The 24,622-nt window shown below is 51.5% G+C and overlaps 3 protein-coding genes across 7 annotated transcripts in view; 1 reads left to right on the forward strand and 2 right to left on the reverse strand.

Annotated features, from left to right (window-relative positions):
• SLC39A5 (solute carrier family 39 member 5) overlaps positions 1-7,394 on the reverse strand; it is a 7,777-nt gene extending 383 nt beyond the window's left edge. Inside the window, exons 1-12 of one of the 2 annotated variants that reach the window (XM_032173394.1) lie at positions 7,323-7,394; positions 7,154-7,209; positions 6,576-6,618; positions 5,887-6,244; positions 4,582-4,765; positions 2,493-2,655; positions 2,152-2,321; positions 1,774-1,914; positions 972-1,068; positions 718-882; positions 453-533; positions 124-314 (exon numbers count right to left, since the gene is read on the reverse strand). In XM_032173394.1, coding sequence (XP_032029285.1) covers positions 124-314; positions 453-533; positions 718-882; positions 972-1,068; positions 1,774-1,914; positions 2,152-2,321; positions 2,493-2,655; positions 4,582-4,765; positions 5,887-6,173 — 1,479 coding nt within the window. In that variant the 5' untranslated portion in view covers positions 6,174-6,244; positions 6,576-6,618; positions 7,154-7,209; positions 7,323-7,394. Of the gene's footprint in view, positions 1-123; positions 315-452; positions 534-717; positions 883-971; positions 1,069-1,773; positions 1,915-2,151; positions 2,322-2,492; positions 2,656-4,581; positions 4,766-5,886; positions 6,245-6,575; positions 6,733-7,153; positions 7,210-7,322 lie in introns of those variants that run through there. The other variant, XM_032173393.1, reaches the window with a different exon arrangement.
• Positions 7,395-7,599: 205 nt separating this feature from the next.
• Positions 7,600-15,422, reverse strand: NABP2 (nucleic acid binding protein 2). 3 transcript variants are annotated; one of them, XM_058426894.1, is made up of 8 exons: positions 15,264-15,422; positions 13,540-13,560; positions 12,230-12,331; positions 11,652-11,790; positions 11,467-11,538; positions 10,910-10,991; positions 10,751-10,814; positions 7,600-8,458 (listed from the first exon to the last, which is right to left on the reverse strand). In XM_058426894.1, the coding sequence occupies exons 3-8, from the start codon at positions 12,306-12,308 to the stop codon at positions 8,259-8,261; spliced, it is 636 nt and encodes a 211-aa protein (XP_058282877.1). In that variant the 5' UTR covers positions 12,309-12,331; positions 13,540-13,560; positions 15,264-15,422; the 3' UTR covers positions 7,600-8,258. The 3 variants fall into 3 exon arrangements, with proteins under 3 accessions (XP_058282877.1, XP_058282876.1, XP_032029287.1); XM_058426893.1 differs by lacking the exon at positions 13,540-13,560; XM_032173396.2 differs by lacking the exons at positions 13,540-13,560; positions 15,264-15,422 and adding an exon at positions 12,723-12,847.
• Positions 15,423-15,526: 104 nt separating this feature from the next.
• The window catches only part of RNF41 (ring finger protein 41), a 31,821-nt gene continuing 22,725 nt past the window's right edge, over positions 15,527-24,622 (forward strand). Inside the window, exons 1-2 of one of the 2 annotated variants that reach the window (XM_032173404.2) lie at positions 15,527-15,703; positions 20,859-21,043. The gene's annotated coding sequence lies outside the window, so the exon portion shown is untranslated. The remainder of the gene's footprint in view (positions 15,704-20,858; positions 21,044-24,622) is intronic. The other variant, XM_032173405.2, reaches the window with a different exon arrangement.

Raw genomic sequence — 24,622 nt, forward strand, 5'->3', positions numbered from 1 at the left:
TGCGGGCCTGTGGTCTGACACCCTTCCAGGAGCTAATGGTAGAGGCGCAGGGACTGCTGTCTCCCTCTCCACTCCCGCCTCCCCACTGCCCTTGATTTCTCTGCTCTACCCGACATCTCTCACCATGTCCACAAGGGCCACATAGAGGAAGACCCCAGCAGTGACCCCAAACACCCAAGGAGTGAGGGGGACAGGGCCCAGGCTGAGCCCCACCCCCAGGACTGCACCCCCCAATCCCAGGGCTCCAGACACGAGACTCAGCAGCAGCAGCCGCCGAAAGGACAGCCCTGACTGGAGCAGCATGGCAAAGTCACCTATTGGAGACAGAGGACAGGATGGGAGGGAGTAAGCTGGGGTGCCCCTCATCCATGCCACCCACCAGCCTCCAAGCTCTACCCCTTGGAGCTATCTCCTTTCTGGAGTCCACCCCACCCTGCTCCTGCCATTCCTACCCAGTTCGTGGGGCAGCTCATGGCAGAAGACCGCTAAGGTGGTACTGAGGCCACTGGAGAAGCCATCAGAGAAGGCAGCACCTGGGGCCAGCAGGGTCGGAAGTTGTCAGTCCAGAAGAAAAGTCTCCTCAGAAGCAGGTTCCTGTGTTCCGTGGTCCTCCCATCCTCTCCCCATTTTCCTAACAGCCCTCTCCTAGCCCCAGCTGATAACTAGGAGCCCCAGCCTCCCCTTGGACCTGCTTCCCTCCGTTCCCACCCCTCGCACCTATGGCCAGCCCATCAGTGAGGTTGTGTAGACCATCTCCCAGGAGGACCATCCACGTGATATCAGTGCCACCCTGGTGCCCATGACTGTGGCCTTGGTGCCCAGGAGGGGCCAGGGCTGGTGGGTGCTGGCTGTTCTGCTCCCTCTGGCCCTGAGCCCCTGGCTCTGCAGGAAGAAGCACAGGACAGTGTTGGTGGCTGCAAATAAGGACTGTGAGCTTGGAAACTACTCTTCAAATTTTCTCCTCTAGTCACCTGGAGCTGCCTGTAGGGGCTGAAGGGCCATCCCACTGCCATTCTCCGGGTCCAAGTTCCGTGTTTCGAGATTCCTTCGTTTTCGCCTGCAGCATCTCTGAAATAGGAGGGCATCCCTCCTGGTGGAGGAGGCAGCAGAGCCAGGGACTAAGGGGAAGCCAGGCCACAAGCTGGGAAGATGAACACCTGGTTCCACCTCTGGCACCTGGGACGTTCTTTGGCCTCTACCTTCTTCCCAAGTTGGCACCTCCCCTCTGTTTCTTGTTGACTTGAGCTCAGAATAGGATGCCATTTGGCCAGAAATCCTGGGTCTGTGCTTAAGGAGCTGCTACCCACTCCCTGTTAGCTGATAGGTCCCGCACACCAGGCAAATGTCAGAGATCCAGGAGCACACACTGCTCCTCATCTCTTGGCTTTTTGGCCCAGTTTGTTGTTGTTGTTGTTGTTGTTGTTTCTGAGATGGAGTCTCGCTCTGTCACCCGGGCAGGAGTGCAATGGTGCCATCTCGGCTCACTGCAACCTCCATCTCCCAAGTCAAGCAATTCTCCTGCCTCAGCCTCCTGAGTAGCTGGGATTACAGGCATGCACCACCACGCCCCGCTAATTTTTGTATTTTTAGTAGAGACAGGGCTTCACCATGTTGGTCAGGCTGGTCTCGAACTCCTGACCTTGTGATCTGCCTGTCTTGGCTTCCCAAAGTGCTAGGATTACAGGCGTGAGCCACCGCGCCTGGCCTGGCCTGGCCCAGTTTTTGACTGGGACTCTGGTCTCAGCAGAAGGAGGAGAAAATGGTATCACTCACTGGCCTGAGCCCTCGGTGCCGCAAAAGCCTCAGCATGTTCTCCAGCACAAAGAGCAGGAAGAGGCCTCCGAGCACTGACAGCCCCGGGCCCAGGTCCTTCTCTGGTAGTCCGCCAGGTCCTGCGTGCCGCCCTTCTTGTGCCTGACAGAGAGAAGGTCAGGGCAGACCCTGGAAGCCCCTATACCCAACAACATCCCCTTGCATGGGTGGTGGCAAGCCTTCGCTCATATGCTCTACTAGAAGGCAGCACACTGTGGGCTGAAGCCAGGATCCAGGAATGGGATGTGGGAGCTGATGGAAAGGGGGAGGGGATGTCCTATGGCTGGGGACACCTTAGATCCATGGAGGCCAGGGGTACAAGGAAGGGGCTTCACATACATGCGGTAGCAGGTGTAGCAGTGCATCCCCACAAAGAGTGCCCACGGCCAGGGCCCCCAGGAAGCCCAGCAAGGGCCGCAGTAGACGAGGTCCCAGGAGCCGCAGCAGCAGCAGGGATAGGGGAGAAGGGAGGCTGAGCAACAAGACTGCCAGGGTACTCTGAAGCAGGGCTGGGGAGAATCAGGGGCTGAAGTTAGGGCAGGGCAGGAGGAGGGTCCCACACGTAAGGTGGGGCAGAGAGAACACTACAAGGAGAGGCAGGACCCCAGTGAGCCTCCTTCCTTGGCATGGGCCCCACTTCCAGGATTCAGGGTGCCCCCCACCCACTCCTACTTGCTGACCAGATAGTAGATCCCCTGGGGGTGCAGGGGCCGGAGCTCCGATGCAGACGCGGCTGTCGATCTGATAAAGCAGGGCTGGGCACAGCAGAGCAAACTGACGAGGGGTCAGGGGAGCAGCGGGGCTCAAGCCAAAATTGACCAGCAGCTGGGAGCCGTTCAGACACTGGGGAGTCGAGGGTCATACATTGGAGAATCACCAGGAACTATGACTCAGATCGTTAACACCTGGCCAGGTGCAGTGGCTCACACCTATAATCCCAGCCCTTGAGAGGCCCAGGTGGGTGGATCATCAGAGGTCAGGAGTTTGAGACCAACCTGGCCAACATAGTGAAACCCTGTCTCTACTAAAAATACAAAAATTAGCTGGGGATGAGCCGGGTGCAGTGGCTCACACCTGTAATCCCAGCACTTTGGGAGGCTGAGGTGGATAGATTGCCTGAGCTCAGGAGTTCAAGACCAGCCTGGGCAACATGGTGAAACCCTGTCTCTACTAAAATACAAAAAAATTAGCTGGGCATGGTGGCATGCGCCTGTGATCCCAGCTACTCAGGAGGCTGAGACAGGAGAATCGCTTGAACCCAGGAGGCAGAGGTTGCAGTGAGCCGAGATTGCGCCAGTGCACTCCAGCCAGGGCGACAGAGTGAGACTCCATCTCAAAAAAAAAAAAAAAAATTTAGCTGAGGATGGTAGTGAACACCTATAATCCCAGCTACTCTGGAGGCTGAGGCAGGAGAATTGCTTTAACCCAGGAGGTGGAGGTTGCAGTGAGCCGAGATCATGCCATTGCACTCCGGCCTGGGTGACAGAGTCAGACTCGGCCTCAAAAAAAAAAAATTATATTTAACACCTGTCCTTCCATTGCATAGACTCCTGGGTCTCTCCCAGGGTCCCCTTTGCTCCTACTGGCAGGTACCTTGGGGACTGGGGCCAAGGGTACTTATAATCAATGTGCATTATTAGTGAATATTCAGTCCAATGCAGGTATTCAATTCGATGCAAACTGGGTGCTAGTGAGCATTGTCATCATTTTCCCTGCAAACTCTGATCATTTCAATCATTTTGTTGATTTGATAAGCGAAGCTGGTTGGAAAACTAGAGCTCTCCATGCCAGAATCTTAAAAGGGAAAAGACCCTGAAATGCCATCTAACCTCCCTCTCAACAGCCCTGTTGATGTTCATCCAGCCTCAGCTTGAATGCTTCCTGCAATGGGCACTCACTGGACCTCTATCAGGGTTAGGCAGCTTTGTCTGCCCTCTGGTGTAAATGGAACATATTCTCTGTCTTTCTGGATGAAGACAGCCATCCATTCCCTGCAGGTCTCCTCTCCAGGTAACCATCCGGATTCTACCCTGGGCTGCTTCTCTAGATTCTCTGCTTTGCCATCTATTCCCCCAAACTGAGTCTTGGAGCTCTGGATATGGGCTCACCTGCTCTGATCCCAGAGGGAACATAGTTCACTATTGAAATAACATCCCCTAAGACCACAATGGGATTTTTTTGTGTGTGTGTGTGTTTTTTATTTTTATTTTTGAGACAGAGTCTCGCTCTGTTACCCAGGCTGGAGTGCAGTGGTGCGATCTCGGCTTACTGCAATCTCTGCCTCCTGGGTTCAAGTGATTCTCCTGCCTCAGTCTCTGAGTAACTGGGATTACAGGCATGTGCCACCACGCCCAGCTTTTTTTTTTTTTTTTTTTTTGAGACGGAGTTTCTCTCTTGTTGCCCAGGCTGGCGTGCAAATGGCGCCATGTCAGCTCACTGCAACCTCTGCCTCCCGCGTTCAAGCGATTTTCTCACCTCGGCCTCCTGCATAGCTAGGATTACACACACCCGTTACCACACCCGGCTAATTTTTGTATTTTTTAGTAGAGATGGGGTTTCATCATGTTGGCCAGGCTGGTCTCGAACTCCTGACCTCAGGTGATCCACCCACCTCGGCCTCCCACAGTGTTGGGATTACAGGCGTGAGCCACCACGTCTGGCCCATGTTGGGATTTAAAAACAAAACAAAACAAAAAACTACTGACTATTTAAACATTTCAGGCCATCTAATCCCATGGCTCCTTCCCCTCTAGAGACTGTCAGACTCACATCCTCATGCAGGTGGTCAGCCAATGAGTGGTCCAGCAGCAGAAGCCTGTGAAAGAGGTCCAGGCCCGAGGGGGCTGGCCCACGGGGTAGGTGAGGGGCCTTTGACTCTTCCAGGTCACCCCACCCTGAGGGACCCAGAGGCATCCCTGCCCAGACATCCACACTCAGCTCAGGGTTCTGTGGCCTGGAATGGGTGAGACAGCAAGTCAGCCTCCCTCGTGTTCTCTATCAACCCGCTTTGAGAGGCTCCCAGGGATTTTAGGGGGAATGGGGGGACTAGCCACTGACTGGAGATCCTGGGACCCAGAAACCATAGAATGTCATTCTTAGGAAGATCTGTGAGTTGTCCATTTTCTGCCACTAGGGGGGACAGAAAAAAAAGGAGGACAACCAAAAGGGCTATGAATGGCTGGGCATGGTGGCTCACGCCTGTAATCCCAGCACTTTGGGAGGCTGAGGTGGGTGGTCACCTGACGTTGGAAGTTCGAGACCAGCCTGACCAATATGGTGAAACCCCGTCTCTACTAAAATTACAAAAATTAGCCAGGCGTGGTGGTGTGTGCCTGTAATCCCAGCTACTCAGGAGGCTGAGGCAGGAGAATTGCTTGAACCCGGGAGGCGGAGGTTACAGTGAGCCAAGATCACACCACTGCACTCCAGCCTGGGCGACAGAGCGAGACTCTGTCTCAAAAAAAAAAAAAAAAAGAAAAAAAAAGAAAAGAAAAAACAAAGAGCTACGAATTTGGAGCCAAATCAGCCCAGAGACACTGAACAGTGATACTAAGAGCAAGAAATTTAAGGGTTTAGAGATTTGGAGGAGGAGAGAATTAGAAGGCAACGGAGGGCTAGGGTGGTAGTTCACATCTGTACTTTGGGAAGCTGAGGCAGGCAGATTGCTGAGCTGAGCCCAGGAGTTTGAGACCAGCCTGGGCAACACGGCGAAACCCTTGTCTCTATAAAAAAATTTTAAAAATTAGCCGGGCGTGGTGGTGTGTGCCTGTGGTCCCCGCTGCTCAGGAGGCTGAGGTGGGAGGATGGCTTCAGCCTGGGAGGTGGAGGTTGCAGTGAGCTGTGAATGTGTCACTGCACTTTAACCTGGGTGACAAAGTGAGACCCCCCAGTCTCAAATAAAGAGAGAGAAGGCAATAGAAACATGAGAGGTTTTGAAGAGATACCAAGGAGCTGGGTTCTGAAGAATTTGTAACTCCAGGGATCTCGTGAGGAAGCCAGAATGAGGCAACTGGGGGCAAGCACTGAGAGGACCTGGGGGATGTGGTCCTGTGGAGTGGAGGAAGGAGTCAGTACCTGTGCGTGGAATTGTCTGCAGCTGGGGGTGCAGCCCGTCCAGTCAGAGGCCCATGCTGTCCCAGGCGAAGCCCCTGAACTCGGCCTAGCCCCAGGCTGTGGAGAAGCCGCGCCAAGCCCCCTGCAGTCAGCGTCCCATTCTCTCCGTACAGGCCAAACAGCTGGGCCAGGTAATGGTTCTGCTCCTGCTCAGCAGGGCCCAGGTTGGGGACTGAGCCCCCTACCCAGCCCAAGACGACCCACACACAGAAGCCGGCCAGCAGATGACTCACTGGGGACCCCATCATTGGTGAGGGGAATGGCTTAGGGGCTCAGGTTCTGGCTCCTATTCTCCCCGAAACATCCTGAGGACTGTGCCCTGGAAGAATGAGGAATGGGCTGGAGCTGCTGCTCTGCTCTCCAGCTCAGGTCCATGGGGGAGCCAGAGCTCCTTGCACCTGCTCCCCACCGAGTCCAGCAGCAGCCCCTACTGCAGCCTTCTTTCTCCCTTCACACTGCCTCCTTTGGGAGCAGCCTCTTGTTTGCCAGTTTCTGGAGCACTTCCCTGACTCAGAGCTCTCCTCATACTTCATCCAAAGCTAGCCGTCCATTCCTTGTCCCCTAAACCCCACCCCTCAACTTTGCCCCACCTCTTTATCCCCCCTCAATCCCCAGGGTCTCACCCCTACTGGCAACATGAGAGCTGTCACCTCAGGTCCCCTATTAGGCCTTGCCGTGGACGTTAAGCAGTTCCTGAGTCAGGGAGGGGGGAATCCAGGCTTAGCCTCCAGGTGTTCAGGTGGATCGGAGGCCACGTCACATAGAAGGCTGAGATGGACACGCACCCCCTCCTAGCCCACCTGCCTTGGGGCGGGGTCAGGGGTGGGGCCAGTGTGTGAAGGCTCACATAAGACAGGAGTTAATGGTTCACTGGTCTCTGGGGTGGGGGTCAAAGGTCAGTCTCTGCTGGGCCCCTGAGTAGGGAGGGGCCACCCTCTGCCCTGGGAAAGCCACATGGCTAAGGAGAACCTGGGCCTAGTCTTTTTCCTCTTAAATAATTCACCCCATCCTTAACACGGTTAGTACCATTTTAGCCCTTTCCCGCATGTACTTCCACCCCACCTACCTTACAGTCTAGCACTAAACTTCATCTCCAAGCCCCATCCCCATATTCCTTGGGAAGGTTGGACCCAGGTGTCCCTAACCTGGGGATGAGGGGGGAAAAGGCAGATCAGTGGCAAGCCGAGATGCATGCATGGGAAATAAACTGTTCTTAGCAATTTCTCACCCCAAGAAGAGAAAGAGCCAGAGCTCTAGGGATCGATGACCAAGAAAGGGGACGCCCTGCGGGGCGAGAGGAAACAAGGATGTGGGCTCTCCTCTGATGTCTGACCTGGCCTAAAATCAGGCAAAGTCTGATCGGGGTGACTGGTCCAAGGGGTTGAGGTTGGCATTACCTGATAGCAGGAGACAAGGACACCCAGAGGAAGGGGGACACAGCCTTCTTGGTTCCAGCTGGGGGGGCAGGCAGGCAGGCGGGCAAGGGTCACTTGCAGGGAGGGGGTAGGGGAGGGACACTACCTTAAAGGGGCAGGTCTGCTTTGCCTGGGCCTCCTTACCTGTAACCTATCTTCCTTCCACCTTTTAGGGACACCCCACCTTCCCAAATGCCTAGTTGCTAACCTCTTCCTTTACCCACAAAAAGCAAAGGAGTCCAACACAGAGTAAAGTGGTAACATTTATTAGGAAGGAGAGACTTCAGTTAGACTCCCATGTCTCACACAGAAGAAACAGATGGTAACTGCCATTTCTTTCTTCTTTCTTTCTTTTTCTTTCTCTTTCTTTCTTTCTTTCTCTTTCTTTCTTTCTTTTTTTGAGATGGAGTTTCGCTCTTATTGCCCAGGCTGGAGTGCAATGGTGCAATTTTGGCTCACCTCAACCTCTGCCTCCCGGGTTGAAGCGATTCTCCTGCCTCAGCCTCCTAAGTAGCTGGGATTACAGGCATACGCCACCATGCCTGGCTAATTCTGTATTTTTAGTAGAGACGGGGTTTCTCCATGTTGGTCAGGCTGGTCTTGAACTCCCGACCTCAGGTGATCCACCCACCTCGGTCTCCCAAAGTGCTGGGATTACAGGCGTGAGCCACTGTGCCCAGCCAGTAACTGCCATTTCTAAAGAGGAAAGAGAGCAGGCAGAGGGTCCTGACTCCCAGGGGACAGGTAGTTCATCTGGACAATGAGGGAGTATGAGATTAGGGTGGATAAGGACACTGCTCACCACCCTCCACGGAAGTTCAGTGGCTAAAATACTACACCAGCCAGCCAGCGGAAGGCTATCTTGCTCTCCAGGAGACACTTGGGATGTGGTTGGTGGCAGGAGGAAAGAATGTCATGCTATCTCTTGCTGCTCCTCCGAGTTTCTTTGCCGTTACTAACAGGGTTGCTGGAAGGGCCAGGCGGGCCTGCAGGTGTGTGGTTGGGCTGGCTTCGAGTGATTCGGGTGCTGGGAGGGTGGGAGGGAGTATGAGGGGGATGTGGGCCACCACCAGGACCTGGTGGGGCACTCAGTCCATTCCCATTCTGGTTCTCAGAGGCTAATTGTGGGAGGAGAAGAAACAAAGGAATTAGTTAACATAGGAAAGGGGTCCATCCCAAGGCCTGCCTCCATGCCCCAAAGAGTGGCACAGTCTTCACCATGCACCACTGCATCTTAATGCCAACTGGACCAAATGCAAAAGACTGTGGGCTGCGAGTATGAATGGAGCTCCAGAGAAGACTCACACGATCATTTAGGAAGTTGCTACATGAACCTCGGTATGGTATTTTTCTCTTGTAGTTATCTCACTATTATTGAGAATCAGACCTAGAATTAGCTGTTTAGTTCTAGGCTCAGGGACCTCTGACAAAAATGTCCCTTTACTGGGCCAGGTGCGGTGGCTCACACCTGTAATCTCAGTACTGTGGGAGGCTGATGCAGGTGGATCACGAGGTCAGGCATTCGAGACCAGCCTGGCCAACATAGTGAAACCCCGTCTCTACTAAAAATACAAAAAATTAGCTGGGTGTGGTGGCAGGCACCTGTAATCCCAGCTACTCAGGAGGCTGAGGCAGGAGAGTCGCCTAAACCTGGGAGGCGGAGGTTGCAGTGAGCCGAGATCGCACCATTGCACTCCAGCCCAGGCGACAGTGTGAGACTCCTTCTCAATTAAAAAAAAAAAAAAAAAAAGGCCCCTTTACCAAAAGTGATTACAAAACTGGAGAACAATGGCAAGGGGAAGGGCCTGAAGTCTCTGCGTTAAAATATGAGGCACTTAAAAAAAAAGGTGTGTATGCGTGTACCATAATGATAATGTTCATTTTAGAAAATATAGATAAGCATCAGTGAAAAGATTATTACACATAATCTTACCCACCAAAGATAATAACAAGTCACATTTTTGTGTATATAAATATTTATTTTCAAATTTTTACTGTTTTAGAGATGGTCTCACTTTGTCACTCAGGCTGGAGTGTAGTGGTGTGATCATAGCTCACTGCAGCCTCAAACTCCTTGCTCAAGCAATGCTCCTGCCTCAGCCTCCCAAGTAGCTAGGATGATGGGTGTGCACCACTGCATCTGGCTTATATTTTCAATGTTTGAAGCCAGGTGCCTGGGATGATTTGTTTGAGCTCTCATAACTCTGGACGTACCACGTCATTGAACTTAAGCATGGCGTATTATAATCATTATCTCTCTCCTGGATAAACCACAAGCCCCTAAAGGCAGGTAGTGTGTTTTATTCCGTGGCAAATAGTAGGTGCTCTAGAAACATTTGTTATATGAAGGCAGAGGTTTGCTTCTTGCATACAGTAGGGACTATGAACCTTAAATGGCAGGGAAGTTATAGCCTAGTGGTTTTTTTTTTGTTTTTTTGTTTTTTTTTTTTGAGAAAGAGTCTCAATGTCACGCAGGCTGGAGTGCAGTGGCATGATCTCAGCTCACTGCAACCTCCACTTCCCAGGTTCAAGCCATTCTCCTGCCCTGGCCTCCCAAGTAGCTGGGATTACAGGCTTCTGCCACCACATCTGGCTAATTTTTGTATTTTTAATAGAGATGGGGTTTCGCCACATTGGCCATGGCTGGTCTTGAACTCCTGACCTCAGGTGATCTGCCGGCCTTGGCCTCCCAAACTGCTGAGATTACAGGTGTGAGCCACTGCGCCCGGCCAGCCTAGTTCTTAAACCATATCTCTACTGAACCCTGCTGCTCCACTGGACTAAGATACCTGCAGCCCATGGCTGGGTGTGGTGGCTCATGCCTGTAATCCCAGGACTTTGGGAGGCCGAGGCGGGCAGATCACCTGAGTTCAGGAGTTCAAAACCAGCCTGGCCAACGTGGTGAAACCCCATCTCTACAAAAATACAAAAACTAGCCAGGCATGATGGCGGGTGCCTGTAATCCCAGCTACTCAGGAGGCAGAGGCAGGCAAATTCCTTGAACCCAGGAGGCAGAGGTTGAAGTGAGCCGAGGTCACGCCATTGCACTCCAGCCTGGGTGACAGAGACTCCATCTCAAAAAAAAAAAAAAAAAATTAGCTGGGCATGGTGGCAGGTGCCTGTAATCCTAGTTACTTGGGAGTCTGAGGCAGGAGAATCAGGAGAATCACTTGAACCTGGGAGGCGGAGGTTGCAGTGAGCCGAGATCACACCATTGCACTCCAGCCTGGTTGACAAGAGCAAGACTTCATCTCAAAAAAAAAAAAAAAAGAGGGGTCTGGGAGAATTGGGTGAAGGAGGATACACTGAGAAAAGAGAGATTTGGAAAAGGAATGAGGGAAATGCATCTTTCTAGGCTGAGGAGAGTGGGAGAGCTAGGAGGACCAGTGGATGGAAGGGAACAGATTTACCTGGAGAAGCAGCAGAGGGTCCAGTGTTAGGCTGGGAAGCTGAAGGGTTGCTGTCGTTCTGCACCTGAAGGCACAGATTACATATTCAGATCCTGCTCCCTCCCATGCTTCTTGTCTTGATCTGCCCTCCTTTCCCACCATTGTGGCCACAGGACTCACCGCCTTGTTGGGTGCCTGCTGGGTGCTGTACTCTGGGTTTGGCTCACTGAAGTTAGGAACCTCAGAATAAACCATACAGAATCTGCAATGGGAGAAAGTAGCTAAAGCCTTGGATTCACCCTCTGGGCCACTGCTAGAGGCCTCAGAAAAGTCCAGATAGGTTGGGTGTGGTCACTCACACCTGTAATCCTAGCACTTTGGGAGGCAGAAGTGGGAGGATCACTTCAGCCCAGGAGTTTGGGACCAGCCTGGGCAACATGGCAAAACTCCATCCCTATAAAAAATACCAAAAAATTAGCTGGGTTTGGTGAAGCACGCCTGTAGTCTCAGCTACTTGGGAGGCTGATGTGGGAGGATCACCTGACCCCGGGAGGTCAAGGCTACAGTGAGCCGAGATCATGCCACTGTACTCCAGCCTGAGTGACAGAGACTGTTTCTCAAAACAAACAAACAGAAAAAGTCCAGAAATGAGGCCTGGACTGCACACCCTATGCTGCCTCCTTGCAAACCCCTTTGCCCTGGTGCTTCTTCATGCCAATCCCCAAGACAGCACTTACTCTCCAATCTTCTGCAGATCACCCCCACGGCCAGTATATAGTGTCAGACAACCTTTGAAAACTGAAGCGTACCTATGGGAGCAAAAAAAGCAAAATTCAGAGTACTCAGAAGTGTTATAGGGACTGTTAACCCCACTCTTGATTGTTGTTGCCTTTGGAAGGCCAGAAGTCACCAGCTGGCTGACCCTTTGGTGAGCCGGATAATGTCCCCAGGCTGGATCAGATTGCCGACATCGTCCCAGACAGAGATATTGATGCTGCCTGTTTTGTCCGCCACTTTGCAGGTCCGAACCTCATGCCCGTCCTTTGTCTTGGTCACTCGGCCTGAACGGAACAGATAAATCGAGGTGGGAGGATGGTCAAATAAATGGGGTGGTAGCTGTCAGAAGGATGAGACTGTGGATATTGGTGGAATGAGGGAAAAGGTGTACAAACAGGGGAAAGCCCAAATCCCTGGGGAATAAGGGGTTGGGATTGTGGAAGGGGTGGTGGAGGGTGGGGGTGGGAGTTCAGGGGCCAGCACCATGGAGAGGGCCCTGAATGGAAAGAGGCCCGCGTGGCACAGGAGATCTAGATCTGGCAAGAGTTCTATCTACCCTATACCTGACTGCAACTTTCTGTCCCAGGGTGGAAGAGAGAGATGGGGAGTGAGGAGTGTCTTGCAGCTTGCCTTGCCATCCCTATAGCAAGTTAAGAACGCAGACAGCGTTCCCCTCCTGCCCCCCACCCCCATCCCGCGAACCGGCCACCCCAGTATAGACACCTGTCTCCAGCACAATGAAGATAAGGTTCAGATTCTTGAGCCCAGGCTTGATATCCTTCACAAAGGTCTCCGTCGTCATGCTGCCCGAGCCTCGGCACCCCACTGGATGGGGAATAGAGGATGAAGGCTCAATGCTTGGATCCTTTGCCCCATGCTCCACTTCCCAAGGCCTACCTACCCCATTAGGCTGGGGTCAGGCAGCCTCAACCCCTCTAACCCTTCTAAAAGATTAAAAAAGAACATCCCCGGAGGCCTCCAACTTCAGGATCAGAATTTGGGGGTCTCTGGACAGGCTGCTTTGGGGCTGGAAGGCCCCCTGCCGGGATGCTCTTTTAGTCTCAAGCCGTGAAGTGGCGGAGCCGACGTAGACAGGGGTAGGGAACCCGGTGCACAGCCAGGGAGTAGAATCTTACTGGCCAGACCTTCCCGAACCCTCATCCCGACAATCCAGGACTCGGTCCATCCCCTCCCCTACCCGCAGCCCACCACCCACCCAGTCAGCCGGCAGGACTGTGCACGCCGCTGAGCAGCCCGCAGGGGGAGCCACAGGCTCCGCTGCCGCCGGATGCTGCCCGGTGGAACGCGGGAGTGCGGACATTCCCGGAAGTTTCCCCCGGCTGGCCTCCTTCGGCCAATCAGCACCGTCCGGGCGCGCCCTGCGTCCCGCCGCCTGCCCGGCCCAGCCAATCGGGATCAGAGACTCGTGCACCGCGAAGGGGGCGAATTTCAGGTATTAAAGGAACCTTGGAGATAGTTGGCTCTGCAGGGGGAAAAATCCACCACTAGAAGGCGCACAGGGTCCCCAATTTTCCTTAACTTGACTAGGGAGAATGCACTTAGGTTCTAAGACGTTTCTTTCCAAAGAGTGACACAATGGGAAAAGGAGCAAGGGCTTCGGAATCCTGGCTCCATGCTTCACTTCTTTTCTCGACTATTTAAACATATGTAATTCCAATTCCGCTAGGCGCGGTGGCTCACGCCTGTAATCCCAGCACGTAGGGAGGCATAGGCTGGAGGATAGCATGAGTCCAGGAGTTCCAGACCTGCCTGGACAATATAACGAGACCCCATTCTCCACAAAAGGGAAAAAAAAAGACAAAAAATATGTAATTGCATCTTACGAGAAAACGGAAGTTATATAAAAAAAGTGCCTTGCACACAGTAGGCACACACGGTTTCCTCCCTTTTTATTGCTCTAACCCTTATTATCTTTGTTCCTGATTTGGAGTTCTCATCTTTAATGCACTACCCAGCTTGGTCAAGTCTCTGGGAAAAGTGGCATTTACACCAGAGACAAAAGGCAGGCTCACCCTTCTTGGAAGAAATGGAACCTGCGGCAAAGAGAGAAACATTTGTTAGTCCCTTTTTTTTTTGAAACAGGGTCTCGCTGTGTAACCCAGGCTGGAGTGTAGTGGTGCAATCTTGGCTTACTGCAACCTCCCACCACAGCCTCCGTAGTAGCTGGTACTACGGGTTCGCACTACCACCCTCGGCTAATTTCTGTATTTTTTTTGTAGAGACAGAGTTTCGCCATGTTTCCCAGGCTGGTCTCGGACTCCTGACCTCAAGCGATCCGCCCACCTCGTCCTCCCAAAGTGCTAGGATTACAGGCGTGAGCCGCTGCACCTAGCCATACTACTCTTCCCCGCCCCGCCCCACCGCCCCACCCCGGCAAAGGAGTCTTGCTCTGTCGCCCAGGTTGGAGTGCAGTGGCGCGACCTCGGCTCACTGCAATGCAACCTCTGCCTCCCGGGTTCAAGCGATTCTCCTGTCTCAGCCTCCCGAGTAGGTGGGATTACAGCGCCCGCCACCACGCCCGGCTACTTTTTTTGTATTTTTAGTAGAGACGGGGTTTCACCATGTTGGCCAGCCTGGTCTCAAACTCCTGACCTCGTAATCCACCCGCCTCGGCCTCCCAGAGTGTTGGGATTAAAGGCGTTAACCACCGCGCCGGGCCATACTACTCTTATCTTACTTATCTCAGAGTCCCGCTAGAGGACAGCAGAAAGGAGGCCTGAAACTGTAGTTCCTTTTGGGACCTGTCAAATTGTTCACAAAAGGTAGCTAGCTCTGTATTGTTGTGTATAAACAAACTACATAAAGATATGTGTGTATGTGTGTATTAATGTGCATTAGCATTTGCTTAGCCAATGTGCACAATAAATACCATACTACTTAATACCAGATTAGTCTAGGAAGTCATGTAATTGTAATGCCTTGGTTTGCTTAATTAATCCCTTATCTGCTCACGGATCTCTTTAGGCTCCACATTGACTTCCCTTGGATCCCAGGTTCTCTACCGCCCACATGCCTAACACCACGGTGTTGTAAGCTAAGGAAATCAAATCCCAACTCAGGAAGAGGGAAATTTTTTCTCCCTTCCTTCCTCTTAGCTGTTTTAGGGAACTCCACAAGTGTTCGGGGAGCCATTGTGGATACGGCAGGAGAGCGCCTGGGAGAGAGGCAGACAACCCGTTGAGCACCCCAGATCTAAGCTTTGCGGTCAGACTCCCTCACTCCCCACCCCGCGGCCGCCTTGTTTTTGTTTGTTTGTTTGTTTTGTTTTGTTTTGAGACGGAGTCTCGCTCTGTCGCCCAGGCTGGAGTGCAGTGGCGCAATCTCGGCTCACTGCAAGCTCCGCCTCCCGGGTTCACGCCATTCTCCTGCCTCAGCCTCCCGAGTAGCTGGGACTACAGGCGCCCACCACCACGCCCGGCTAATTTTTTGTATTTTTAGTAGAGACGGGGTTTCACTGTGTTAGCCAGGATGGTCTCAATCTCCTGACCTCGTGATCCACCCGCCTCGGCCTCCCAAAGTGCTGGGATTACAGGCGTGAGCCACCGCGCCTGGCCGGCCACCTTGTTAACTGCAATATCCATTCCCATGACAGGAGTCAAGGGGTTACGAAGCTCTGGGATGCTGACCAGGGCTCTGGAAAAGGGAGAGGGGCCGGACCTGCAGCAGGTCACGCTGCAGGCCTGCCTCTCCGCAATGATCTCGCACCAATCTGCGTCAGCTCTAAGACACAAGTCACCTGCACCCCTCCGAAGCGAAGCGTGGCCGGCCAGGCCCACACGTTTTTGCCGGGAAGAATATAGAGTTCTCCCTCCCAAATGGCTATATAGTCCTGGTTGCGACTATATAGACTCTAGACTAGACTTCCTGTCTAGGGTGGAGGCCTAGCCAGCCTTGGTCCCTCCTCGTACGCCGCTCCTGGCTGCTGGTGTAGGGGCTGAGTTAAACAAAGAGGCGGGGTTTGGTGACGAGCTTCCGCCGGGTTGCGTAGCAGCGGTGGGCGGGGCAAAGGATCCGTCTAAGACGGCAACGAGTGGTGGGAGTCTTCTTTCCCCTCCTTCCCCTTTCCCTTCCCTTCCCGGGAGAGGCTGGGACCCGGCACCAGGGCACTACTGTGGCCGCTGCGGCCTCAGCTCCAACTGGGTCAGGTTGAGGAGACTCCAGGCCGCGTCCAGGGCGGTGCGTACTGCGCCTGCGCGATCTTCCACCTAAAAGAGGGTGTGGGAGAGGAGGAGGTGATGTCCCAGGGGTATTGGGGCGGGGGGTTGAAATACTGGGGTTCGGGAGGAGGGATGGTGGTAGAGATAAAAATGTGAGAAGGGAGCAGCACTGGCGAGGAGTCGGGAGGTGAGAAAGGGGCTCTGGAGATTGGGTTGTTGGGGAAGGTCCATTGGAATAGGGGAGCTTTGAGAAGTGCGGGAGGGGGCCGGGGCTAGCTGGAGGACCGGCACCTGCAGACCTGGGGGAACAGCGTGGTGTTTAAATGCACAATGATTGACGGGCCAGAAGGGGAGGAAGGGAGCGTTCCGGGGGCCAGCCTGGGCAGGGGCGGTGGAACCTAAACCCCCGCCCTCAAAGCGCCATAGCTTGGCTCCTCTCCCATGCCTTGTCTTTGGCAGCCTTGTCCTCTCATTCCTTCCCCGCTCCTCACCCCCTCCCAGCCCTCCATGAAGGAATCGCAGATTCTTTACATCCCTGCGCTTCGTTTGCAGCCTGGCTCTCTGGCAGGGTTCACACACCACACACTGGAAGGCCTTCCCTAACTCAGGACTTTGGGAAATTGGGGAGTGGGGAGGAGGGGGCCAGAGGAAGAGCAGAAAGCCAGGAGGGGTGAAGGCGTTTTGCTTGAGGGACTGACAGACTGCTTCCCCATTCAGAAACTTCATTTCACCTAATAGCAAGTGGGGCTGTTAATGAGGCCACTGTTCTTGGGGACTGGCCCGTGATAGTGTTATCCCTTTCTATACAGGGGTTTTAGAGTCTGACAATAGGGCAAGAGCCTGATAGTGTTGTTGGCTGATAGTTTTGCCCCAAATAAGAATGTAGTGGACTAGTGGTAGGGAATGTGAGTGATGCAATGTTAAGCCGACCGACCTGTGGCTAGGCCTGCCTTCTAGTAAAAAGAAGGAACAACCTTCTTTCAAGCGTTTCCTCTCCGACTCTCAGTACTCTAAATTTATTTTGCATTTTTTTTTTTTTTGAAACGGAATCTCACTCTGTCACCCAGGCTGGAGTGCAGCGGCACAATCTCGGCTCACTGCAACCTCCTTCTTCTGGGTTCAAGCGATTCTCCTGCCTCAACCTCTTGAATAGCTGGCATTACAGGCACCTGCCACCATGCCCGGCTAATTTTTTGTGTTTTTAGTTGAGACGGGGTTTCACCATGTTGGCCAGGCTGGTCTCAAACCTCTGACCTCAGCCGGGCGCGGTGGCTCACGCCTGTAATCCTAACACTTTGGGAGGCCGAGGTGGGCAGATTGCCTGAGCTCAAGAGTTCGAGACCAGCCTGGGCAACACGGTGAAACCCCCGTCTCTACTAAAAATATAAAAAATTAGCTGGGCATGGCTGCTTGCACCTGTAGTCCCAGCTACTTGGGAAGCTGAGACAGGAGAATTGCTTGAACCTGGGAGGCAGAGGTTGCAGTGAGCTGAGATTCCACCACTGAACTCCAGCCTGGGCAACAGTGCGAGACTCTGTCTCCCCATGCACCCCTCAAAAAAAAAAAAAACCCTGACCTCAGGTAATTGGTCCACCTCGGCCTCCGAAAGTGCTAGGATTACAGGCATGAGCCACTGCACCCAGCCTTATTTTGTATTCTGTTGCTACATATAATCTTACTTGAGGATAACAGTATTCAGTATTCTTTCATATTTATTTATTTATTTATTTTAGAGACAGGATCTCACTCTGTCACCCAGGCCGGAGTGCAGTGCTGCGATCTCTGCTCACTGCAACCTCTGCCCCCTCGGCTCAGTTGATCTTCCCCCCTTCAGCCTCCTCAGTAGGCGGGACTACAGGCACTCACGCCATCATGCCCGGCTAATTTTTGTATTTTTTGTAGAGACAAGGTTTCACTGTGTTGCCCAGGCTGGTCTCAAACTCTTGGACTCAGGTGATCCACCCACTTCGGCCTCCCAAAGTGCTGGGATTACGGGTGTGAGCCACTGCGTCCAGCCTCCTTTCATATTTATTATTTCATTTGATTTGCAGACAATATGTATAAGGGGTGTGCGCGTGTGTGTGTATATATATATGTGTATACACACACACACATATATACACGTTACATTACGCCGGGCGCAGTGGCTCACGCCTGTAATCCCAGCACTTTGGGAGGCCAAAGGTGGTGGATCACATGAGGCCAGTTTGAGACCAGCCTGGCCAACATGTTTGAAACCCCGTCTCTACTAAAATATAAAAATTGGCTGGGCGCGGTGGCTCACGCCTGTAATCCCAGCACTTTGGGAGGCCGAGGCAGGCAGATCACGAGGTCAGGAGATTGAGACCATCCTGGCTAACGCAGTGAAACCCCCGTCCCTACTGAAAATACCAAAAAAATTAGCTGGGCGTCGTGGCGGGCGCCTGTAGTCCCAGCTACTTGGGAGGCTGGGGCAGGAGAATGGCGTGAACCTGGGAGGCGGAGCTTGCAGTGAGCTAAACTCGCGCCACTGCACTCCAGCCTGGGCAACAGAGCCAGACTCCGTCTCAAAATAAATAAATAAATAAAAATTAGCCTGGCATGGTGACACATGCCTGTGATCCCAGCTACTCAGGAGGCTGAGGCAGGAGAATTGTTTGAACCTGGGAGGTGGAGGTTGGAGTGAGCCGAGGAGATCGCATCACTGCACTCCATCCTGAGCGACAGAGCAAGACTCCATCTCAAAAAAAAAAAAAAAATAGGCCAAGCATGGTGGCTCACGCCTATAATCCCAGCACTTTGGGAGGCCGAGGCAGGCAGATCACAAGGTCAGGAGATTGAGACCATCCTGGCCAACAATGGTGAAACACCATCTCTGCTAAAAATACAAAAATTAGCTCAGCATGGTAGCACATGCCTGTAGTCCCAGCTACTTGGGAGGATAAGGCAGGAGAATCGCTTGAACCCGGGAGGCAGAGGTTGCAGTGAGCCGAGATCGTGCCACTGTACTCCAGCCTGGCAACAGAGCAACACTTTGTCTCAAAAAAACCCCATATATATAAAACATATTTATTATATATATAATAAATATATTATATATAATAAATATGTATATATTATATATATACCTTATATTAATATATAAGGCAGGTATCATGTTCCCTACTTGACAGTTGAAGAAACAGAAAAACTACAGCAGGATTACTTGACTTGTTTAAATGTGTAGATTTGGGGGTGGGCGCAGTGGCTGGTGCCTGTAATCCCAGCACTTTTGGGAGGCTGAGGTGGGAGGATTGCTGGAGCCTGCCCAGGAGTTCAAGACCAGCCTGGGCAACCTGGCAAAACCCCGTCTCTACCAAAAATACAAAAATTAGCCAGGCATGGTGGTATGTGCCTGTGGTCCCAGCTATTTGGGAGACGGAGGTGGGAGGATTGCTGGAGCCTGGGAAAGTGAGGCTGTAGTGAGCTGTGATCATGCCACTGTACTCCAGCCTGGGCAATAGAGCAAGACCCTGTCTCAAAAAATAATAATAATAATTTATGTGGGCCAGGCGCAGTGGCTCACACTTGTAATCCCAGCATTTTGGTAGGCTGAGGCAGGTGGATCACCTGAGGTCAGGAGTTCGAGACCAGCCTGGCCAACATGGTGAAACCCCATCTCTACTAAAAATACAAAAATTAGCCGGGCATGGTGGTGGGTGCCTGTAATCCCAGCTACTCTGGAGGCTGAGGTAGGAGAATCACTTGAACTCGGGAGGCCGAGCCTGTAGTGAGCCAAGATCACGCCATTGCACTCCAGCCTAGGTGACAGAGCGATATTCTGTCTCAAAATAATAATAATAATTTGTGTGAAAGCACTTTGGAAACATTAAAGCAGCATCCTCAGCCTTTTTGTGGAAGATAGTTTTTCCACAGACGGTGGGCGAGGGGATGGTTTTGGGATGGAACTCTACCACCTCAGATCATCAGGCATTAGATTCTCAGGGAGTGGGCAACCTAGATCCCTCACGTGGGCAGTTCACAATAGGGTTCGTGCTCCAATGAGAATCGAATGCCGCTGCTGATCTGACAGGAGATGGAGCTCAGGCCTTAATGCTCGCTTGTTTCCTGCTCACCTCCTGCTGTATGACCCGGTTCCTAATAGGCCACAGTCTGGTACTGGTCCATCTGGGGATTTGGGGACCTCTGCATTAAAGCATCATCCTGTACACACAATGTATTATGGATCTATGCGTTTTGCTTTTTTTTTTTTTGAGTCAGAGTCTTGCTCTGTCGCCTAGGCTGGAGTGCAGTGGCATGATCTCAGCTCACTGCAACCTCCGCCTCCTGGGTTCAAGCAATTCTCCCTGCCTCAGCCTCCTGAGTAGCTGGGATTACAGGCACCCGCCACCATGCCCGGCTAATTTTTATATTTTTAGTAGAGATGGGGTTTCGCCTTGTTGGCCAGGCTCATCTCCAACTCCTGACCTCAGGTGATCCACCCGCCTTGGCCTCCCAAAGTGCTGGGATCACAGGCGTGAGCCATCGCACCCGGCTGGATCTATGCATTTTGTAGTCACAGATTTGGAATCATTATTACTGGTAGTTATGTGCACTGAATAAAAGAATCTTAAATCTCCAACAACTCCTCTTCTCTACTTTTCCTCTTGTCCTCTTCTTTTTTTTTTTTTTTTGAGATGGAGTCTCACTGTGTTGCCCAGGCTGGAGTGCGGTGGCGCCGTCTTGGCTCACTGCAAACTGCAGCTCCCGGGTTCACGCCATTCTCCTGCCTCAGCCTCCTGAGTAGCTGGGACTACAGGCGCCTGCCACCTAGCCCGGCTAATTTTTTGTATTTTTAGTAGAGATGGGGTTTCACTGTGTTAGCCAGGATGGTCTCGATCTCCTGACCTCGTGATCCACCCACCTTGGCCGCCCTAAGAGCTGGGATTACAGGCATGAGCCACCGCGCCTGGCCTCTCTTGTCCTTTTCTTTCCCCCTCCCAGCTATGTTCAAATCTACTGGACCCTGTGTGTGTGCTTCCTTAGCTGGTGAGCTCCCTTCTTAGAAGGTAGTCTTATTTGCCTAGCACTGAAAACTGTAGTGCTTAATGGAGTTGTCTTATCCTCCCCAACTGCCAGATCCATCTGTCCAGTCTCCTTGCCAAGTGGAGGTAGTTCTCCTGACTCTCCTTTCTCTTCCTTGTTCCTATTACTAGAGTACTCCTGATTGTGACATCACATTCATCCCCTGGGCGATGAAGCTTGTCACTGGGAAGGAAGACTCAGTCGGAGAATAGCCAACAAGATGGGTTACTGGGAGAATCTCTTCAGTAGCACTGAGTGGAGGCATCAGGGGGTTGGAGCCTTGTGAACAGGGAACCTGCCCCCCAACACTTGGAAGGTAAAGAGCTTTGATTCAGAATCCCATTCCAGGCCTCAACCCTCTTCTCTGTCACTTGGGATTCCTTCTGCCCTTGAAAGCCCAGTTCTTTTTTTTTTTTGAGATGGAGTCTCGCTCTGTCGCCCAGGCTGGAGTGCAGTGGTGCAATCTCGGCTCACGGCTCACTGCAAGCTCTGCCTCCCGGGTTCACGCCATTCTCCTGCCTCAGCCTTTCCGAGTAGCTGGGACTACAGGCGCCCACCACCACGCCCGGCTAATTTTTTTGTATTTTTAGTAAAGACGGGGTTTCACCGTTGTCTCGATCTCCTGACCTCGTGATCCGCCTGCCTCGGCCTCCCAAAGTGCTGGGATTACAAGCGTGAGCCACCGCGCCCGGCCGAAAGCCCAGTTCTTAAAACTTCTTTCTGCAGAAAGCTTTCTGTGATTAATCTGTACCATTTGTTCTTTTTTGTATATTTACAACTTACATAAATTATTAACTTTTACTTGTTAATAATTTTCTTAATACGTTTATGTGTTTTTATGTGTTTTTTCTCCTATGTACTCATTGGGCTCAAGCCTACACCTTAGTTTGAGGACAAGGATTATGTGTTTCTTCTTTTTCTTTTTTTTGAGACAGAGTCTTGCTCTGTCGCCTAGGCTGGAGTGCAGTGGCATGATCTCAGCTCACTGCAACCTTAACCTCCTGGGTTCAAGCAGTTCTCCTGCCTCACCCTCCCAAGTAGCTGGGATTACGGCTAATTTTTGTGTTTTTAGTAGAGATGGGGTTTCACCATGTTGGTCAGGCTGGTCTCGAACTCCTGACCTCAGGTGATCCGACTGCCTTGGCCTCCCAAAGTGCTGGGATTACAGGCGTAAGCCACTGCCCCTGGCCATGTATTTCTTCTTTATGTCTCTACTGACAAGGAGATTATGTATTTAGGATGATGAAGTTTGGGGTAACCACACAAATAGTGCTTGGAGCTGGTGACCAGGTCATTGCTGGCCTTTGATGCCTGGCAGGCCTCTTTTTAGACATTAGATGAGTTCTTGAAGAATTCTATCATTCTGGATTCTTTCGTAAATTGAATAAATTAAAACTAAAGAGGCCTAACTTTAAAATCCCTATGTGGTTAATCCAGTATGATCCACGGCATTCTGGAATGATCCTCGGCATTCTGGAATTAGAACCTTAGAACCACTCATCTCGCAAGTGAGGAAACTGAGTTTGGAAGAGGGAAGAAGGGAAGTGATTTCAGTCTAAGGGTTCTATTGCTTAAGTAAAGAAGATCACTTCCCTTCACTTAAAAAGTCAAGAGCTACTTGGAGAGAGCAAGGTCAGTTAGTGTTAAAGCCAGGATACCTTTTATAACATAATTACTCATTAATTTATCTTTTTTTTTTTTTTTTTTTTTTATTTGAGATGGAGTTTCGCTCTGTCGCCAGGCTGGAGTGCAGTGGTGCAATCTTGGCTCACTGCAGTTTCCACCTGGGTTCAAGCGATTCTCCTGCCTCAGCCTCCCGAGTAGCTGGGACTATAGGCACGTGCCATCACACCCAGCTAATTTCTTGTATTTTTATTAGAGACGGAGTTTCACCATATTGGCCAGGATGGTCTCGATCTCTTGATCTCGTGATCCACCTGCCTCAGCCTCCCAAAGTGCTGGGATTACAGGTGTGAGCCACCACGCCGGGCCTATTTTTGTTTTATATGCTCAATCTCAGAACCTTAGAATCATAGAACTTATAGAGCACCTTAGAACTTATGTAGCCCAGGATGCTTCATTTCATGTAGGGAACTGAGGCCCAGAGAGGCTAAGTAAGTTGTCCAAGGTCAAACATTTGGTTAGTGATAGAGCTAGAACTAGGACTTGGGTTTCTGGATTCCTAACACAGTTGTTTTTGTTTGTTTGTTTGTTTGTTTGTTTGTTTGTTTGTTTTTCCAGAACTATTTATTGGGAGACAGGGAGATACGATGAAATGTTTTAGGGACACCTGTGAGATCCTTTGCCAGCTAATTTTTTTACTATATTGAAGTTTCCAGGAGTCATCTGTTTCCTTAGATCAGGGCAGGTTATGGGGCCCTTTCCCTATATGTTTAATTGTAGTGATCAGAGCTGGAGAATCCTCAGACATCTGCACCTTTGTTGTATTCAGGGCACAGCGGAGAGAGAATGGTAGGTGGGAGACTGCATACTTATACCTGACTTTTGCCCTTATGTTTTTGCCACAAAATTGGTGGCAGTATGCCCAGTTACCCAAAATGTAAATCGTGGGTTAGAATGACTTCTCTAATGGTTCTCTAAGCATGTGTGCATGAATGAATGTGCATGGTTTCATCTATGCTTATGGATTCAAGAAATCCTGAATAAGTGAAGATAAATGTCCTTTAGGAAAAATGTGAATTCCTAGCTTTCTCTAGTGGGAGACCACAGAAAACAACCACAGCAGTAAGTTAAAAGGGCATAGAAAGGGGTCTGATAAGGCTCTTGTATTCCTTCATAAAAATTATTCTGTTATAATGCTGACCGGGAATAGAGAAATATCCCAGTATAACACTGAGGAGGTAAAGTAGCATAGTTACCTGTTTTGGATTTGGCCTGTGGAATAGGAGACTGGGAATGCAGTTTTCATGTTGGGTTTAGTATGGTCAGATAAGGGAGGTTGGCAGAACTCTTGTAAGGCCTCAAGGGACACTTCAGTGCTACTTCAGTTCAGCTCCCCAGGTTTGAGTAAAACCTTCTAAGGCCTTTTCCTATCCTACACCCAAAGAGAATATCCAGGAAACTGCTTCCAGTGGCTGTGGTCACTGGCTATGACTCTTGAGGTCCCTGTGGTTTCAGTTTTACTGAGGGTTTCTGCCCCAGGGCAGTGAGCAGCTGAATTCTTTTGAGGCATCCCCCCCCGGAATGATAACCTTTCCTTATGACAACCCACTGCAGTGTTAAGAGTCCCCAGAGATTAGAAGGAATAGTCAAGTAAACCTAACCTGACAGATTTAGATTGTCTGCCTGGGGGCAGTGCAAGGCAGCCTAGTCTAGAGCTAACTTCCAAGGTTGCATATAACCATGTCGACATTGGTTTCCTGGCGGTGCAGTGGCTCACACCTGTAATCCCAGCACTTTGGGAGGCCGAGGCAGGTGGATCATGAGGTCAGGAGATTGAGACCATTCTGGCTAACACAGTGAAACCCCATCTCTACTGAAAATGTAAAAAAAAAATTAGCCGGGCATAGTGGCGGGCGCCTGTAGTCCTGGCTACTTGGGAGGCTGAGGCAGGAGAATGGCATGAACCTGGGAGGTGGAGCTTGCAGTGAGCTGAGATCGCACCACTGCACTCCAGCCTGGGCGACAGAGCGAGACTCCATCTCAAAAAAAAAACAAACAAAAAAAACACTAGTTTCCCGTAGATGACCAATAGGAAATATTCTAACCAGATTAGAAATCTAAATTTCCCCTTAATTCTTTTTTTTTTTTTTTTTTTTTTTGGGGCTCCGCCCTTTGCCCCGGGCGGGGGGGGAGGGGCCAATTCCCGGCCCCCTGCAACCCCCCCCCCCCGGGTTCATCCCTTCTCCTGCCTCCGCCTCCTGAGTAGTTGGGG

This window comes from Hylobates moloch, unplaced genomic scaffold, assembly GCF_009828535.3.
Source record: "Hylobates moloch isolate HMO894 unplaced genomic scaffold, HMol_V3 SCAFFOLD_13, whole genome shotgun sequence".
Classification (NCBI taxonomy): domain Eukaryota; kingdom Metazoa; phylum Chordata; class Mammalia; order Primates; family Hylobatidae; genus Hylobates; species Hylobates moloch.

Coding starts and splice junctions, on each gene's coding strand:
- NABP2 (XM_058426893.1), bottom strand. CDS start 12,308: ATGACGACGGAGACCTTTGTGAAGGATATCAAGCCTGGGCTCAAGAAT. Junction 10,992..11,466: donor GATCTGCAGAAGATTGGAGA/GTAAGTGCTGTC, acceptor CTCCCATTGCAG/ATTCTGTATGGTTTATTCTG. Junction 8,459..10,750: donor ACCCTCTGCTGCTTCTCCAG/GTAAATCTGTTC, acceptor TCCCACAATTAG/CCTCTGAGAACCAGAATGGG.